Source organism: Cebus imitator, unplaced genomic scaffold, assembly GCF_001604975.1.
Source record: "Cebus imitator isolate Cc_AM_T3 unplaced genomic scaffold, Cebus_imitator-1.0 Scaffold380, whole genome shotgun sequence".
NCBI lineage: Eukaryota > Metazoa > Chordata > Mammalia > Primates > Cebidae > Cebus > Cebus imitator.
The window spans coordinates 1,820,744-1,839,344 of NW_016107695.1; the positions used below are offsets into that span (position 1 = coordinate 1,820,744).

At 37.6% G+C, this 18,601-nt stretch overlaps 1 protein-coding gene across 23 annotated transcripts in view; it reads right to left on the reverse strand.

Moving 5' to 3' along the window:
- AFDN (afadin, adherens junction formation factor) overlaps positions 1 to 18,601 on the reverse strand; it is a 103,730-nt gene that overhangs the window by 66,352 nt on the left and 18,777 nt on the right. For 19 of the 23 annotated variants that reach the window (XM_037731075.1, XM_037731073.1, XM_037731074.1 and 16 more), the window contains exons 6-10: positions 12,294 to 12,405; positions 10,500 to 10,667; positions 7,647 to 7,691; positions 4,583 to 4,677; positions 3,629 to 3,891 (exon numbers count right to left, since the gene is read on the reverse strand). In XM_037731075.1, the coding sequence (XP_037587003.1) occupies positions 3,629 to 3,891; positions 4,583 to 4,677; positions 7,647 to 7,691; positions 10,500 to 10,667; positions 12,294 to 12,405 (683 nt within the window). The remainder of the gene's footprint in view (positions 1 to 3,628; positions 3,892 to 4,582; positions 4,678 to 7,646; positions 7,692 to 10,499; positions 10,668 to 12,293; positions 12,406 to 18,601) is intronic. The other 4 variants (XM_037731081.1, XM_037731079.1, XM_017507631.2 and 1 more) reach the window with 1 other exon arrangement.

The window sequence follows — 18,601 nt, forward strand, 5'->3', positions numbered from 1 at the left end:
TTGCTCAGGCTGGAGTGTAGTGGCACGATCTTGGCTCACTGCAACCTCCGCTTCCTGAGTTCAAGTGATTCTCCTGCTTCAGTCTCCCAAATAGTTGAGATTACAGGCAAGCGCCACTATGTCCGGCTAATTTTGTATTTTTATAGAAAGGGGGTTTCACCATGTTGGCCAGGCTGACCTGAGGTCAGGAGTTTGAGGCTAGGTCATCAGCCCACCTGGGCCTCCGAAAGTGCTGGGATTACAGGCGTGAGCCACTGCACTTGGCCTGATTGTATATATATAGTTTAAACTATACAAGAAACTGAACATAAAAAAGCAGGTTATTTCATCACACAAGTCTATCCAGGCAGCAAATGGCATATAAATAAAGTGTACAAGGCTGAGGTGCCCGAGGCCCCATTTATGAACACAGTGAAGGTGACGCATGAGGAACAGGGGTGAGCTGCTCTCCTATTTGAAAGTCAATCTGATTATTTTTGTAAAGCACATGAGTATCACTACTTAGGCTACAAATTAAAAAGTGGGACATTTCTGATAATATTAGTAAACAAATCAAGAATTACACTAAACAGATTCTTCAAATATCTCAAAATATCAAAACTTCTGAACATGTCACTTTGAAAAATTAACTGATGAGCAAAATCTCATTTTAAAGATTGAAAAGTCTAAAAAGCTGGGACAGACTACATTCTTCAGCACAAATGAAGGGCGAATATAACTCACTGGTCCCAGCTCACTGGACAGTGCCCTCCCCACCTCCGCAAAAAAAAAGCCCTAAAAACACCTGAAAACCAAGAAGGATGAATTAATATTTAAATACCCTGGATTTCTGCAAAAGATAACTTAAAAAGAATAAAATGTCTTATTACAATACTTGAAAAATATTAATATATGGTCTAATATCAAAGCAGCATGGTAATGTGAAACTTTTATTTAAGCTCAACCAAAAGAAAGAACAAGGAAGTAATATAAAAGTTAAAAACAATTTTTCATATTAGAAAAGCAGGTACAAATTTCTATCTCACCACTAAGAAAATAAAACCATCTTGCAATGCAAAATAATACCATGCTTGTGACTTTTGAAAAAGTGAAAATTTTTACTGTAGGCTAAGTAATTGTCAACTTTCTGCACACAACTTTCTGCAATATATCGCTAATTTTCTGAAATTAAATACTCATAATCTATTACCAAGATAGTCACAACAACATGGAAATGCTCTGCTGGCTCCCAGCAGTTTGGGTGGTAGATTGAGTCCAGCTATCGGCTCTGACGATAGAAATAATGATGGCAGTCCCACTTCTCTGCCACCCACCAAAGCTGCACATAGCAATGTCCACCCCAACTTCCTCTTGTGGGTAGTATGCAAGTAGAATCAAAGCCTTCTTGATTCCACTTACAATTATCATCCTAGAACAACAAATTTCCACCTTGCAAAATTCTTTAACTTTTCCCCCCAAAACTACCTCTTTCAAGCTTTAACATGGCTCATTTGTACTGTATTCTGGATATGCGCATGAGACAAAAGTGACTTTATACATGACTTTGAAATTATCAAACTATGACCTCTGACTGCAACAATCATATGTCACTCCTGTCAGCACTCATAGAACACTAACGCATGCCCTGGGTGCTTGATAATTGTAAACTAGATGAATAAATCAATTAATGAGTCAGTGTATCACTGGAAGGCCCTAAAATTCCCAAACTATCAATATCAAACTTTGCTACTCGCTTGTAACCATCAGTAGGATTTGAAGATATGCTATAAAATCTTCATTGGAGGTTATGTGAGTTATCTAGCCAGAATCTTTCACAATCATTTGACATTAGAGCTAAATTAATATCCCTTAAAAAAAAAAAAAAAAAAAAAAAAAAAAAAAAAAAAAAAAAAAAAAAAAAAAAGAGTCCTAATTTTATGGATGGTATATTCAACCACCACTAGATTTGCCAGAAAAACAAACAATAATAGTAACAAAATTTCACAGCACATTCTCCTCATTGAAATCTAAGCCATATTCTTCCAGGATCTCTGCTTTTGGCCAGAAATATGACAAGAAGAGACATCTGCAGGCTTCCGAAGCAGGATCCATGTGGCAAAAATACAGTAGGAGATTGTCTCACACATTTAAAAACATTACAAGCAAAACTGAAAGGCAGACTAGGTGTGGGACACAGGCTGCTCCTAGAATTGTGTTTCTACACAGAACAGAGACAGACAATAACACCAAGAATAACACACATCACAAGAAATACATTAAAACTCAGGAATAAAGGGCATCTGTAAATAAGAGGCAGTAACTGTAGATACTACTGAAAGACAACATGCAACACACAGCAGAAGAAACTGTTTCAGACAATAAACAATCTCTTTGGACAAACCTCAGTGAGCCTAAAAATGAACAGGGAGTCAAGATATACCAGATCAAGATGTCTGATGCTGAGGGGAAGAAACAGGTCTGAAGAAAAGTTGATGATTGAAATGAACATTTAAGCACAAAATCATGACTCTCCACTGATGGAAAGAGCCCATGTAAAGCTATGATAAGGGACAGGAATTGGGGACATGGCAGATGAATGAAAAACATCACCTTCAGAAACAGTTAAAAGTTGTGAAGAATGGAAGGATGGGTTTAAATACACATTAAAGAGGAAAGTGTTGGAAAGAAACGAGTTTTCTTGGGAAGCAGAGAATAAAAGCACATACTGGTCTCCTTGGACATAACAGGCATGGTCATTTGCTGACACCTGGAGCGCAAGGTGAGGTGAACAGCTGGGGATGGATCTTAAACAGCTGTGAACTTTAACAAATAAATAAATATATGTGATAATCCACCAAGTGTTCATCTTGAAGAAAGACATTAAGTCTAAACAGTCACACATGGACCCAAACGTCAGGTCTAGGTGGCTAATCAAAGGAAGGCCACAGAACAAAACAATGGGAAAGGCAAAGCAGGGAAGACCATGAGGTTTATGTTTGTGCTTTCAGGAAGAAAGCTTATGCCGTACAGGACTTTTCAGTTGTTTTAAGCAGCATGACTGAAAAATAGATAATGAAGTGGCTTAACAGTATGTTTTAAAAATTACAGCCTAAGGAGAAGCCATATTCCCTCCCTACAAATACATTTTACTAGATAGTCATTATCTAATATCTGGTCTGTTTTCCTTTACTAGGCCCAAAATGCAAGTCTTCAGAAAAGCACTAGGTGGAGCTAAAACTTTCTGAATTCCTGAAGAGATCTTCTGTGTTTCACTATCAGCCATGGGAAAGAATACCTCAAAATATTTTATCATCTTAGCTGCTACACTGAGTAATTACATAGAACACCATGTTTTTTTCGCAAAAGAAAAAGTACTATTTTAGTATATTGGCTAAAAAACAAACAAAAAGACAAAGATTAAACATAATTTAAAACCAGTGAGAACTTCCAATTTTAAGACAAAGTCAAGGCCTTTCTTCTTTCCTCTAAAGCCAACCCAAGTTAACAATAGGAACCAAAATCACAAACTTCACTTTGATTTTTTTTTAAAAATTGAAACAAAAAATAAAAAGCCAAGTTATCTATGAATAATCTGAACTGCTTTAAGCATAATCAAAACATTTTAAATCCTTAGGGACAATCTACTTACCCAGGTTTATGTCTTGGGCCCTTAACCATCAGGCCTCCATCCACAGATCTTTTTGCAAGAGCATGATCCTGACTGGGGTCCACAAACTTAAATACATGGGACGCCCCAAACTGCACTTTCATGCCACTCTGCAGCATGGTGGTTTCCGAGATGCGCTGGCCTTCCACATAGGTTTCTGCATCTATACTTCTGGGCGTCACAGTGACTACTCCGTCCATGTTGGTGAGGTCACAGTGATGGGGCTGAATTCCTGGGCCAAATAACTGTCAACAGAAGGAAACCAAAGAAACTCCCATCATGAAGGTCACAGTGCTTAACCACACAATTTTAGAATTGTGATCATTATGGTTAAAGATTCCCATCTATTTTATTATTTACTGCTGCGCTAAGAAAGAAGAAATGGCAGAATTGAAAATGACATTAACAATCTGAACCCATCATCTTACAATTGAGAAATAAGAATTACAGAGCAAGAGTAATTTGCCTGAATCCAACTTCAAAGAAGTGACAAATCCTGACTTCACTTATTCAAAGAATGTGTTAAGCTCTGTTTTAAGTACTTGAGACCATATTAAGCTAAATTTAATTAGAATTTACCAAATGCCTACTGCTATGTGTGTCAGACCCAGCGATAAGCCCTTCTGCATAGGTTATCTCCTGTAATTCTGAAACAGACCTATAAAATTATCATCACCATCTTTTAGAGACAAGGAAGCTGTTTCAGAGCAATGTCATCACCAGCCCAAATTTCTACAGGTGGAGCTTGAACATAAACTCACATTCTGCGGTTTTCACACTAAAGAAGAGAAAAGTGGCCCAGAGTAGGTAACTTATTTATATTTAAATACAAAGTCTGTATTTCCAATTCCTTCTTTCATTACCATGTGGCAGGTTCTGTCCAATACATTACGTATCCTGAAATGTCAGTCACAGCAGGAAGCTCAGACTACATACCTGGATAGAGTTGTCATCCAACTTTTCCGTCCCAACTTCAGTAACACTTAATTGAAGGCGGTAAAGCTTTGGCTTATCTCTGGAGTCAGAACCATCTGTGAGAAGGAAGAGAGCTCTATTTGCAAAGTCTAATGTTCTTGTCATGTTATTTCAAACAAACAAAAAGTTATCTCAAGCACTACAGTTCTCACTTCTCAGGATTTCTTTTCAAAGAATTCTTCAAACTTACATAACACAGTTTAACAAACTGAATACAGAAAATTCAAAATAAGAAATAAACATAGCAGTTTCTGATAATACAAAGTGCTAGCACTAAGCATTAATTCCAACACATTCTAACTACATTAAAAAAAAAAAAAAAAAGTCTTCTCTACCACACTGCCCTGGATTTTTGTTCATGATTCTGAGGAACAACTGTATCAGCAAAATGAAGCTCAGCAAAGAAACACAGGCCTTCCCTTCGGACCAGATCTTTCCTGCAGTATTCTTGCTGCCCTTAGGGCATACAACACAATACAGGTTGAGAGCACAGCTAAATCACTGACGGAGGTTTTTAAATGTACAATTCTCATAGCTCCCCACAGACCTCCTGGATCAAAATCCTTCGGGATGAGGTCTAAGCATGGGTCCTCTGAAAAATCTCCCCAAGTAATTCTGCTGTCCATTATTGATTAAGAATTACTGTTAAAAGTGGTTAGTTCCCTGGAATGGAACTGGTGTAAAAGGAAGACTGGATTTTTTGGCTTTTCTTGTTTTCATTTTACACCTTTATGAAACTGTTGAAATGTTTAATTTCTATGAGCTTCCATGACAGGAAAAGGGTGAGGTGGAGGAGGAAGCTGCTCTGCCAAAGCCCTCTAGTCCCAATACACCTACACGTTTTCTCATTCTTCACCCACTAGATCCCAGGCCAGGATGATGTCATGTCATTACCTTAGCTAAGAATGAGGTCTTCCGATTTCAGAGTTGACATATGAGAAATGTGCCTTCCACAGCCATGAATGATGATGTGACTGCAGAGCTCAGCACCTGCACCACAGCCATGGCAGTCAGTCTAGTGTGGCAAGCACACCCATCAAAGCTCAGGAGAAGGCCGAGCCAGTGAGAGTCTCCCTGATCTGTTTATGACTGCCTTCTAGCTTTCAAAACTGCTGATTCCATTCCCTGTTAAAATCTCTAGTCACTGCAATTAGCAACATTTAAGCTTTGCGAGCTTCACAGGTAAAACAGTTTGGATGGTATGAGTGTGCACAGAGTTTGAGACTGCTAAAATCTCTCAGCAGTGGTGCTGCTAAACTCTCACAGACAAAAGACACCACAAAAATGCAACTTCTGTTAGAATTGATGTGAATTTTAGGGTATACAAAGCTACATTTTAATGATAAAATTTTCTATTTCTGAAATATTTCAGGAATCTGTGACACTGAGTGAAGGTAAGAAGAGACTGAAGTACTTGAGAGACACCAATGTCTAAGACCCATTAAAAAAAAACTCATTTATCGTCTATGCTGCTTTACATTGTGTTGAAATATTTATTTTCAACTCCAACTATTCTAATAAAGTCCTGATCTGAACAAGGCATCAAAATCATCTGGGGCTTTTCCTGGACACCGGTGGTTCCCTTCCAGATCTGCTGAGTCCAACTCCGTCAGTAATGTGTACTACTTTGTGTTTTAAACACCAAAGGCAGTTCCAATGACTCCCCCGGGTAAGGAATGCGTCCCTCTTATCTACTCCCAGAGCACCCCATCTCTGTTATATTAATTGTACCACTAACCGTACTGTATGAGGATTTCCATTTATGTATCTCCCTCATCTCTGACCTTCCTGGTGGCTAGGTTTAAAAAAAAAACATCTCTTTAACCTGGCACTGATCATTCCACATATGGTTCATAGTTAGAAATCAATAAAGACTTAACATGTCAGCAGTGAATAATTATTTGAAAATAAAGAAAACAGAATGCAATATAATCACAGAGAAATTACACAAATAAATTATAAAGACGGCAAAAGGAGTAAATAGGTAATCATGTGAAACAAAAACATTTCAACGCAAAGTTAAAAACAGAACATGAAAAATGTGTGTTTAGAGACGAAAGAAAAATTCACATTCATCTTCTTCTGAATGCTTCTGAAAGGTCTCTTGTGGAATAAAGAGCTATCACACGCCTTTCTACATCAACAGATTTCGAAACAGAAAGAGAAAGGGGGAGATGCAAGTGCTTTCTCAAGTCTCTCCCTTCTTCTCACCTCACGACGGTAACAGAACTCTGTCAACAGAGAGATTACAAATAAACCTCATTCCAGGCTGTCTCTTCTTACTACTTTATAGTGCTAATAGAAAACCATAGTTAAGGCTGTCACAGATTTTGAAGAACATGCATGGTGGCCACAGGATCTACTGGAGAAAAGGTGTCTGGTTTGAGCTGGGGAGGAAAGGGAGAGTGCAATAGCCCATTCCCTCTCTTCTTCAAGACATTTACCCCACAGGGAGTAACACAAAACACTGTCACCAAGAAAAAAAATCCCAAATTTTCTCCCCTTCCTCAACAAGTATTCTACAAACAGCCAATTTCTGCCCAAAGTGCCTGAGTCTCTTTCCTCCCCATAGATGACAATAAATCTGGAGCACCCTAAAGAGTAGAGACGAATCTAAGTAATCCCACTACAGACAGTAACAGCACTGCTATCAAAACGTTTTCTTATTTTACAGCTGAAGGGAAGCAGACTGGCTGAGTACCGCCCAGGGAGAGCTTTGCAGTGGCACTCTGTCTTTCCTCCCCAGCATCCCTCCACAGCCAATGCTGCTTTTCCCTTCGGTTCCTTCCCAGGGTGAACCTGGGAAAATAAAGCAGCAAAGTAAGCTTCCAGTAAATGAAACGAGCTCTGGGTATCAGAAACTTACTAGGTACAAATAAAATGCTAGTTCATTAAATGTCTTAAAATAGGTTATTTACATCAACAGAAAAACTGATACATAAGATATGTGATCAATCAACACTATTTTGCCCATGAGGTTCTGTTAGTGCTCTAGTTACAAAAGTAGTAGTAAGCATAATATTACCTTCATAAGTGTGATAGTTGTAGTAGGCAAAGTGATTCCTTCTCCCTGGGGTTAAGAAACATGCCAGGACCCAGGTGAAGGCAGCATCAGCAGAACAGAGATCATGCAGAACACGCAGAAGAGGGAAGGAGGAGAAGAGACGTAGAGGGTGAACTTCAGTGAGACATGTTTCAAAGGAAGAAAAGGTACACTTCACCCATCAGCTTTTGTGAGGACAAGACTATACTAGTGCCCCAGTCAGTGTTTTAGAAACCAATGCAGACTGTTAAGGGAAACAGCAGGACAACAGGTGAGTCACCAAGCAGCAGGACAACAACAATGAGTTAATCATACAGAGGCTACCACTCCACTGGGCTGATTTCTTCTGTTTAACGAACACATTCAAATCCAAAGCAAAGAACAAAATCACGTATTTGCTCCCCATTTCTCTAAAAGACAATGTTTAGCTCATGGCCACATCTCAAAAAACTCCTCTCCACACCCAGCAGGACCTCACCAGTGAGGATATGCTTGGCTGACAATGTGCTGGGGAGATATAGTACTTATCCACTGATTGTAAATCATTATGTATGAATATTATTTTCTCATACATGGAAAATAGATCACTTTCATTCAGCATGCCAACTGTGAGCAATGAATAATAATAAAAACCTAAAAAGACATTAGGACTCAATGAAAGAGCATGGCTTTGGTGCAGGGAAGATCCTGGCCTTGCACTCAGGCCTGCCACCAACCTCTGAGGTCACCCTTAAAATAATGGCACCAGACCTAAACTTCACACACTTGTGGAACAACAAGTACAGCTATCTAAAGGGCAGCTCACAGGGCCCAGGAGAGAAGTCAGGCAGAGTCTGCCTGACTAGAGGCAGAGTCACTGGGGTCACGTGGCACTGTGATTCCCTCCGGCTGTGTGAATTACCTGAAGGCGGGAATGAACTTATTCCTTTTGTATCCATTGCTTTGCCTAAAGTAGAAGGGTCAGTGAATGTTGACTAAAGGCAGCAGGGTGCTATTAGGAAGGCAGTGTATTAATAACCATGTAATATACGCTGTTGTCAATATTTGGCCAAAAGTAGTACAAAACTATGATCTACTCCACATCTCCAAAAAAAAAATTCTATATATTTGATTACCTGAGAGACTCTTAAGTAGGAAATAAGCAGTTAAAATAACAATTCTCACTAGAATATAAATTCCCAAGGTGAAGGGGTTTAATATGTTTTGGTACTCTACCTCCAAGGCCCAGGACACGGTATGACACACAACAAGTATTCAATAAATATTTATCAAATTTGTAAGTGAATGAATGAATTCTCATCCTATCTCTGCCGTCTACCAAAATAAACTGTCCATTACTTATTTGAAAGTTATTCTGTCAAGTGCTATTTATCAATTTCTCTAAGGGCTTAACACTCTTAAATCCTCAAAAATTTGGATTTGGAAAAAAATCATTAGTTTCTAGAATTTAATATAAAATTTTAAAGGGCAGCCCAATACCCAAAAAAGGGCCTAAAAAATTTAAAGTTCAAAAACTAATGGCTGTCTCACAACTGCCATTCATTCCCTCAGATAACCAAACACCAATGCTCTCACACACATTATAGACACACAACAATACTGGGATGTGTTTCCAAACTACAGTGAGATAATAAAACTTCAAATGAAACTTTCCACTCGAGAACTGAGGTCAGCAACACCAATATATTCCTCACAAATAGCTAATCAATTAATTTTTGTATATAATTAAGTATAGAGCTACTACCTAAAGCCACACTGCCACTAACTGTGTCTTCAAAATGATACCATCACTGTCTGTATTGATATAACTTACTGTACCATGAGACTGCTGGACAACAAATATCATATCTAATCACTAGTTAATTACAATAACCTAACTGCAAGAAACTAAACAAACCTTGTAAATAAAAATAAACGCTCAAAAATCAGAAAAAAATATAATTCATGCTCATAGAACCACGTATCATACACATAACTGATTCAATTTTCTGCTAATTTTTTCTGTGATTACTAATTGGGCTTTCATTAAATGCAGCTTGGGATGGGCTGCAATACTCTGATCTTCATAGTATTGTATAATACAGGTCACATAATAGCATTTTATAACTAAATAAGAAATGAAGTAATGCTAGCTTAGTGATAAAGGTCATGTACAGCATACATATGTGCAAATACACGCTCTACCTAGGGATGCGTGTGTAAAACACTGCCTTAATAATGACCAGGTATTTCTCTACCCAATGGCTAAACTGACCCAACAGCTTTAGGGTATGAGAGTTCTACAAACAAAACACTTAGAGGACTCATGAGAAAATAAAAGTAGTCTGTTACTTTAAAATCAAATAGCCTTCCTCGTACTAAGATGGGTTTCTTAGATATAAGATTTAAAATATTCTTTTTAGACATTGTCCATGCATCAGAAACAACAGACAGACACACACACACACACACACACACATGCCCCTTTATGAAATCTGCCTTAGATGGGGTAAATATCAATTTGTCATTTTTAGCAGATTAATATTTTATGAAAGTTATCTTGGAAAAAAAATTTTAAGGGATTAAAATAATTTAAAACTGTCTATATACGATTTTAATTTTGTTTCTTAATACTCATTTTTGTCCATATGAACCATTTTTATGTAAACATATACATATTTTATAATTTTAAGCTTTTTAAAATGTTATGATGGTTACCTTTTTAAAAAAAAAAAAAAGGTCTAAAAATGTGAAGTCAGCCAACAGAAGACTACTTGAAGATGCATTAGAAAGCACAAAGATTTAAAGCTAAAAATGCACATTTATAATATTTGCTGGTGTGACCAGCTTTCTCACCTGGGCTTAACTCTACTAAATAGGGCAGCTTCTCCGGGGGAAGGGTGGAGCCATAGCCAGACCCTTCGGCTCTCTCCTTTCCTTTGGTTGGCTTCCCTTCCAAGTGTTTCTTCGTTTTCTTTGGGATGTGGTCTGGTGGCCTCCTCTTCAACTGAAAAACTAAAATCCCTAGAACAGCAGCATTGGAAATCATCAGCCAGACTCGGGTTGGTCAGGATCACCAGCTGACTGGCAGTCAACTGTGCAAAGCTTTCTCAAGAAGATGCAGGTAATTTAGAAACATCTGCCAAGGAATCACTGATTAAAGCTTACCCAATTTATACTTTTACTCAACAGAGGAAATATTAGCCTCTTGGTGTATTTGAAAAGCTCCGGCAAACAATTTCCAAAAATTATTCTAAATTAACAGCTACCTAAGACATCACAAGCTTGAAAAACAACACATAAGTTTAAGAATAAATGCTTACATTAGTCAATAACTCTTATGATCAATAAATACATTCATGCACATATAAAAAACACATTCACACACAAATACACATATAAAAAGGTACTTTTGGCAGGGCACTGTGGCTCACACCTGTAAACCCAGCACTTTGGGAGGCTGACGCAGGTGGATCACAAGATCAGGAGATTGAGACCATCCTGGCTAACATGGTGAAACCCCGTCTCCACTAAAAATAGAAACAATTCACCAGGCATGATGGCACGGCCCTGTAGTCCCAAGCTACTCAGGATGCTGAGGCAAGAGAAGAGCTTGAACCCGGGAGGCAGAGGTTGCAGTGAGCCAAGATCGTGTCACTGCACTCCAGCCTGGGCAACAGAGCGAGACTCGGTCTCAAAAAAAATAAAAGTGCTTTTAGGGTGATGGGTACACCAAAATCTCAGAAATCACCACTAAAAAACTTATTCCTGTAACCAAACACCACCTGTTCCCCAAAAATCTACTGAAATAAAAGAACCATTCTATTACTACTAACAAAATACATGTATATTTTTAGTTGATCTGATTCTTACTAAATTCAACTTAAAGAATTTAAGCAATTTGCCTTTAACAAAATTTTAACTTAATACTATTTTTAAAAAGTACTAAACAAGTGTTTTAAGGAGGCTAGAAATTTGCTTGCTGGGAAGGATTTTTTTTGCTGTTTCAAAACTACATTCCATATTGACATGATTAATTGGCAATACATTTTTATGTCATTATTAATGCAAGGCCCTCTACAGAGTTAACAGTTAACTTATGATGTGAATTTGAAAGAAAACCGTATTTTCTCAAAAACACAGCTTTAAACTTTGACTGCTTTGAAATAATTAGGGGAAATTGTTTCGGTAGCACAAAGTGTGAATTCATTATTTGAATGACTAAACCACTGGACAATCTACAGGATTACAAGAGGTCATTTTCTCCATCATAACAAATTTGTCCAAACACCACACAGTTAATCTGGTCAGCATGAAGTGTGTTTTCTACTACTACAGATAACAATAGTCTCTTACTTCTTGATGCAGTGCTATCACTCTGGTTTCTTAATGAGATGTGTTATTTACCTGCGGTATTACCATTTGTTCAAGGTCCACCTACACATGAGACTCAGATAAGCTGAGTGTGGTCTTAGGGACAAAGGCAACACTCAGGAATCATCAAGCAAGTCAATGAAGGAGGCAGAAAGCTTTACAGCAAAACGCCATCCTAAATATTTATGCACACATCTCCTACATCATGTGTTAATTTGAGCAACCGGTATATCCTGTAGGAATCTGAGGTAAGTAGTCTTTTAATAAGGTTACTACCTTTGTCACTTGGCCATTCCCTGAAGATTTGTAAAGGACACTCATCATCATCAAGAATAATTTCTTTAGCACCTTTTTCATCAGAATGCTGGGCTCCAGGAGGGAGCATAACCTAAAAAAATAAAAAATAATTAACTGTGAACATGCCTAAGTAACTATGTTAGCAAGTACTCACAAGAATACATTTATTGCTTTTGAATGAATGTCACTGTACAACTGAAATGATCAAGCATAGAAACAAGTCTTACTCATCATCAAAATAATCATCAATAAAAGTGAAATAAAACAGTCTGTAATAAAAAGCTAAGCCAGCTAATTTGGCTGCTTTTAATCACCTGGCCCCTAAAAAAAGCTAGACTGAATTTTTTTTTTTTTTTTAAACAACCTTTTATATGGAAAGGTCGTAAGGGTTAACTTCTGCATAATTTCTTCATTACTGCAAATTTCAATCTCTCTGGTCCTTAACCCATCTTTTCACATTCAAACAAGTTTTATAAAGTGGGTTCATATAATATGAGATCTGTTAGCATAACTACCACACAACAAGCCAGAACAGTTTTCGTTTTCTTGTAAATAACCTTTCTTTATGATTAAATTTTAATCAGATCATTTAGATATATTACAGGGCTAGTCACTGATTCAACAAACATTTTTAGGCATCTCTTTCAATATACTGTATTCACTGAACTCTTAAAAATTCATAATGCTGTATTACTTTTTTATTATGTTTTTACTATAGCCAAACATTTTTTTTAATCATCTAAGAAAGCCCCAAAAACACTGAAGGAGGAGAGTGGGAGATGATGGTTGTCCAATATTCTTCTAGCCTCTGGGTTTGCACTCCATCTTCACTCTAGTGCACCGCTAACACAAAGCGACACAGGATTAGAGAGAATAAGAAAAGAAGGCCAAGTCACTGGCTTGTAAACACTACTTCCAACCTGTAATTAATGTAATGATGTTATCTTAATACACCTCACCACCCAAATGTATCCTTATGCTCACATACCAAAGGAGTTAGACTCTTCCATAGAACCCTGTAATTTCTATCTATACTGCTTCAATTACCTTCAAAAGACAAATCAACTATAACACATCTTATTATAAATTAATCAATCTTTCTTCATAGTGTTTCATAAATCCAGTATTTTGGCTTAGAACACATACTACTTCAGGATCTGACCTTCACACATCTCTTTAGCCTCAATCTTTATCAAACATTTAGAGCCAAGTCATGCGGAAGCAGAATCCTCAGACTCAGCGACATATAATCATGCTTCCATGATGCCTCTCGCCCCAACTTTCATGTCTAATAACATCCAGTCATCCTTCGGCTTAAGTATAATTTTCATTCTAATAGAAAAGCTTCTTGTTTTCTATTTCTTAGTCTTTCTGTCTCCCTTTATAATAAGCTTTAAGGGCAGCTTCTTCTTATCCCAGGATAATATCTAACAATTAGGAGAAAATTTATTGAATAATTAGATAAAATAATGAATAAAGAGTATGAAAACAGCTACAATTTACGAAATGGCAAGCTAAGAAGATAAAGAATTTCTAAATCAAGGCAAAACAGTAATCAACTCCTGGTTTGTATTGCCTAATCTTGCAAAAGAAAACTGGTTAGAAAATAATAGAACAGCCAGCCAAAACTAGAGGAAACACTCAATAGAAATTATCAAATGACCTCATAAGAGGCTGTCAATAAAATTTCAAGATAGGCTTTCACAACTTTAAAACCCCAATTAATGGTGCTCTTTCACTTTCTCATTTTTAACAGTAAAAATCAGCCAAAAATTACTGAAAGGATAAAGATGCTTAAAAGCTTATCATATGCAATTTTATAGAATGGTTTATTATTAAATAGACTTATATACACTTATCAACATAAACATTCCCTTGGCAAATACTAGGGCAACACCAGGTATCAGAGGCAACACTAGGCATTCTTTATTTTCTTTTTGAGATGGAGTCTCGCTCTGTCGCCCAGGCTGGAGTGCTGTGACGGGATCTCAGCTCACTGCAACCTCTGCCTCCTGGGTTCAAGCGATTCTCCTGCCTTGGCCTCCCAAGTTGCTGGGATTACAGGCACTCGCCACCACACCCAGCTAATTTTTGTATTTTTAGTACAGACAGGGTTTCAAGCTCCTGCCCTCAGTGTTCACACCACCAACAGCTGAGGGGACACAGCTCAGAGAACACCAAGCCTCTGTTCAGTAGTATGGACCCTATGTACACTGCCGTTTTACTAACAGTATTCTGACTTACAGAACTTTGAACAGCAGTTACTAATCAATTTTAAGTATAAGAAACACTTATAGAATCCATCATATCCATGGGCTTAATTATTCTATAGGTAAACTATGTCTTATATATATATGTAATTATGCTTGCTACATAGTTCTTCTGAACAGGTAAGTGATTATCTTACAAGGTCCTGGATCATAACAGAGCTCTCTTTCACTTCATGTAACCGCCAGGGCAATACACCACTATGTCCTCTAGCTCAAGTGTTTTCCCTTCAGAGAGAATGCACAATTACCTTGACTATACAACCTTCCAACCTTACCCCATCAACGCCCCACAAAGTATGGCAGAATTCTAGTTCATGATCTCATTTAGAAGTATAAATTTTTAAATTTCACTTCTGAGATGACCTTTATTTCTTCAATTTTAATCGACACAATTTCTTTCTACTTCCTACTAAATAAAGGCCAAAGAAATAAAAAGGTGCATCAAATTACCAAATACCCATGCTCATCTATCTTCTCCCATCCCCATGATGAAATGAGCTTTGCCGTATTTCTGATTCTGATAACACAAGTTCACTGTAAAAAATTCAAATACAGAAAAAGTACAAAGAAGAAAAAAAAACTGTGAGATAACTATATTTTATGACTTTATTTTCAATAATTACTTTTATGCATTTATTTTATAATGAGATTCCTATCTTAATCATGTAACACATTTTAGAAGTCTTTTCCTCCCTCACTTGGTTTGTAAGCTAGTATCTTTTCCAAGCATTTCCCTTTCTATTTGTTCATGTAAACACACACACAGCACTGTGTTATTTGGTTTTGTTTATGGTGACTGCTTTTACAAAGACAGGGTATTTGTAAATGTACAGACACACTTTGTTGCTTTATTGTGCCTCACAGATACTGCTCTTTTAAGAAAAAACAAATACAAGTTGAAAGTTTGCGGCAAGCCTGTGTTGAGCACACCTACTGGTGCCATTTTTCCAATAGCCTGGCTCACTTCATGTCTATGTGTATACTATATTAATTCTCAAAATACTTCAATCTTTTTCTTCTTATTATTGTATCTGTAAAGGTGATCTGTGATCTCTGATGTTACTCTTCTAACATTTTGAGGTGTCATGAACTGTACCATATAAGATGGCACGTCTAACTGATAAATGTGTGTGTTCTGAATGTTCTCCCCATCTCTCTGGCTTTCCTGGGGCCTCCCTGTTCTATGAGACATAATAATAGTCAAAGTAGGACAATGAATACCCTACAATGACCTCTAAGTAAAAGGAAAAGCTGCACGTCTCTCACTTTAAATCAAAAGCTAAAAATTGATTAAATATAGCGAGGTGGGAATGATGAAAGCCAAGACAAGCAGAAAGCTAGACCCCTTGGTCCCGGTCAAGTTATGAAAGCAAAGGAAAACTTCTTAAAGGAAATTAACAGTGCTACTCCAATGAACACATGAATGGTAAGAAAGAACCAGCCTTACTGCCGATATGGAGAAAGTCTGAATGGTTTGGATAAATGACCAAACCAGCCACAACGTTCTAGCCAATTCTACTCTAGAGTAAGGCCCTAACTCTCCTCAATTCTATGAAGACTGAGAGAGGTGAGAAGGATGCAGAAGAAAAGTCTGAAGCTAGCAGAGGTTGATTTGTGAGGTTTAGGAAATGACGCCATCTCCATAAAATAAAAGGGCAAAGTGAAACTGCTTATGCAGAAGCTGCAGCAAGTTCTCCAGGAGATCTAGCTATGATCATTGATGAACGTCTCTACACTAAACAACAGATTTTCAGTGAAGATGAAAAAGCCTTCTACTAGAAGAAGAAGCCATCTAGGACTCTCTAGCTAGAGAGGAAAAGACAATGGCTGGCTTCAAAGCTTCAAATACAGGCTGATTCTTTTGTTAGGGGCGAATGCAGCTGGTGACTTTGAGACCAATGCTCGCTTACCTTTCTGAAAATTCTGGAACTTTTAAGAATTATACAGATCAACTCTGCCTGTACTCTATAAATGAACAACAAATCCTAGATGTCAACACATGTATCTGCAGCCTGGCTTACTGAATATTTTGAACCTGCTGTTGGGACATACTACTCAGAGAAAAAAAAAATAAAAAGAAGATCCCTTGCAAAATATTACTGCTCACTGACCAGGCACCTAGTCACCCAGGAGCTCTGGTGGAGATGTACAAGGAGATTAACATTGTTTTCATGCTTATAAAAGCAACACCCACTCTGCAGCCGATGGATTAAGGAATGACTGATTTTCAAGTCTTATTATTTAAGCAATACATTTCATGAGGCTATAGCTGCCATAGAGAGTGATTCCTCTGATAAATCTGGGGTGAAAACCTGGAAAGTATTCACTATTCTAGATGCCATTACAATATTCACGATTCATGGGATAAGGAAAAGTATCAACAGTGACAGGAGTTTGGAAGAAGTTGATTCAAACCCTATCGATGATTTGGAGCTGTTCAAGACTTCAGTGAAGGAATTAACCAAAGATGAGGTGAAAGCAGGAAGAGAACTGACATTACAAATGGAGCCTGAAAATGTGACTGAATTGCTGCAATCTCACAATAAAACTTGAACAAACAAGGAGCTGCCTTTTATGAATAAGCAAAGAAAGTAGTTTCTTATGGAATCAACTCCTGGTGAAGATGATGTGAACACTGTTGAAATGACAACAAAGGATTTCAAACATTACACAAACTTAGTTAATAAAGCAGTGGCAGGGGTTGGGAGGATTGACTTCAATTTTGAAACAAACTTTACTAAACATAAAAAGCTATCAAACAGTATCGTATGCTACAGAGAAATGTTTTGTGAAAGGAGAGTCAATTAATGCAGCAAACTTTGTTGTGTTTTAGGAAGTCATCACAGCCACCTCAACTTTCAGCCACCACCACCCTGGTCAGTCAGTGGCCATCAACAACCAGGCAAGACACTGCACCAGCAAAAAGACTACAACTCACTGACGGCTCAGATGATCGTTAGAATTTTATAGGTACCTTTTTTCTTAAACACAATGCTACTGCACACTTAATACTTAATAGACTACAGTATAGCAGAAGCATAACTTCTATTTGCCTTGAGAAACCAAAAAATTTGTGTGACTCACTTTACTGTGATGCTAGATTAACTGTGGCGGTCTGGCACCAAGCCTGCAACGTCTCTGAAGTGTGCCTGCATATATCTCCAGGTAAACTGGTGGAGACCTAACTGATGCTGTAGAGCAACATGTCACTGAGTGGTGTAAGAACTTCTTAGTGCTGGGCATGTCCACTTCTTTTTTATTGCTACACACAAAATACTGCAAAAAATACAAGCTCACAGAAATATCCTCAGGAATTTACTGGCTACTTGTTTATTTTACATGTCACAACTCATATTTACCACATTTCTACTACACAAAATGTCCTTATTGCTATTACCCTCAGTCTTGGACACTCTCCAATCTGAAGTGTGTACTGTTCAGGAGTACTGCACAGGAATCTTCTGGACTTTCCTTCTTCAACATCCTTGGAATTCCCCTCTCATGAAAGATTCTATTCTTAAATCTTCCCTCTCTCTCTTTCTTGGCCTACTCCATCATTCTGCTGGACAATGTCCTCCAGCACTTTTTTGAAACAGGGCACATGGGAGGTAAATTTTTGTCTTGTATCTTTTGAAATGTCTTTATTCCATCTACCTAACACACTTGGTTGACAGTCTGGATTGGAAATCATTTCACTCTGCATTTCAAAGTACATAGCATGCCAGATTCCATAGTTACTGTTGAGAAGACTAGCACCAGCCTTATTCCCTAAACATGTATAGGCAACTTGAATCTTTTTGAGTCATTATTACTTTTAACACTAGTTTTCTGCAGTTTCAAAATAATAAATTTGGTTTGGGTCTTTTTCAAAGTGATTGCACCATTATTCAGTGGGCCGTTTCAACCTCTAAACTAAACTAACTCAGTTCTGAGAAGGATTCTAGCAGTACTTCCTTGATAACTTCGGTCTTTCCATTTAGTTTGGTTTTCTTTTCTTTTCTTTTTTTTTTTTTTTTT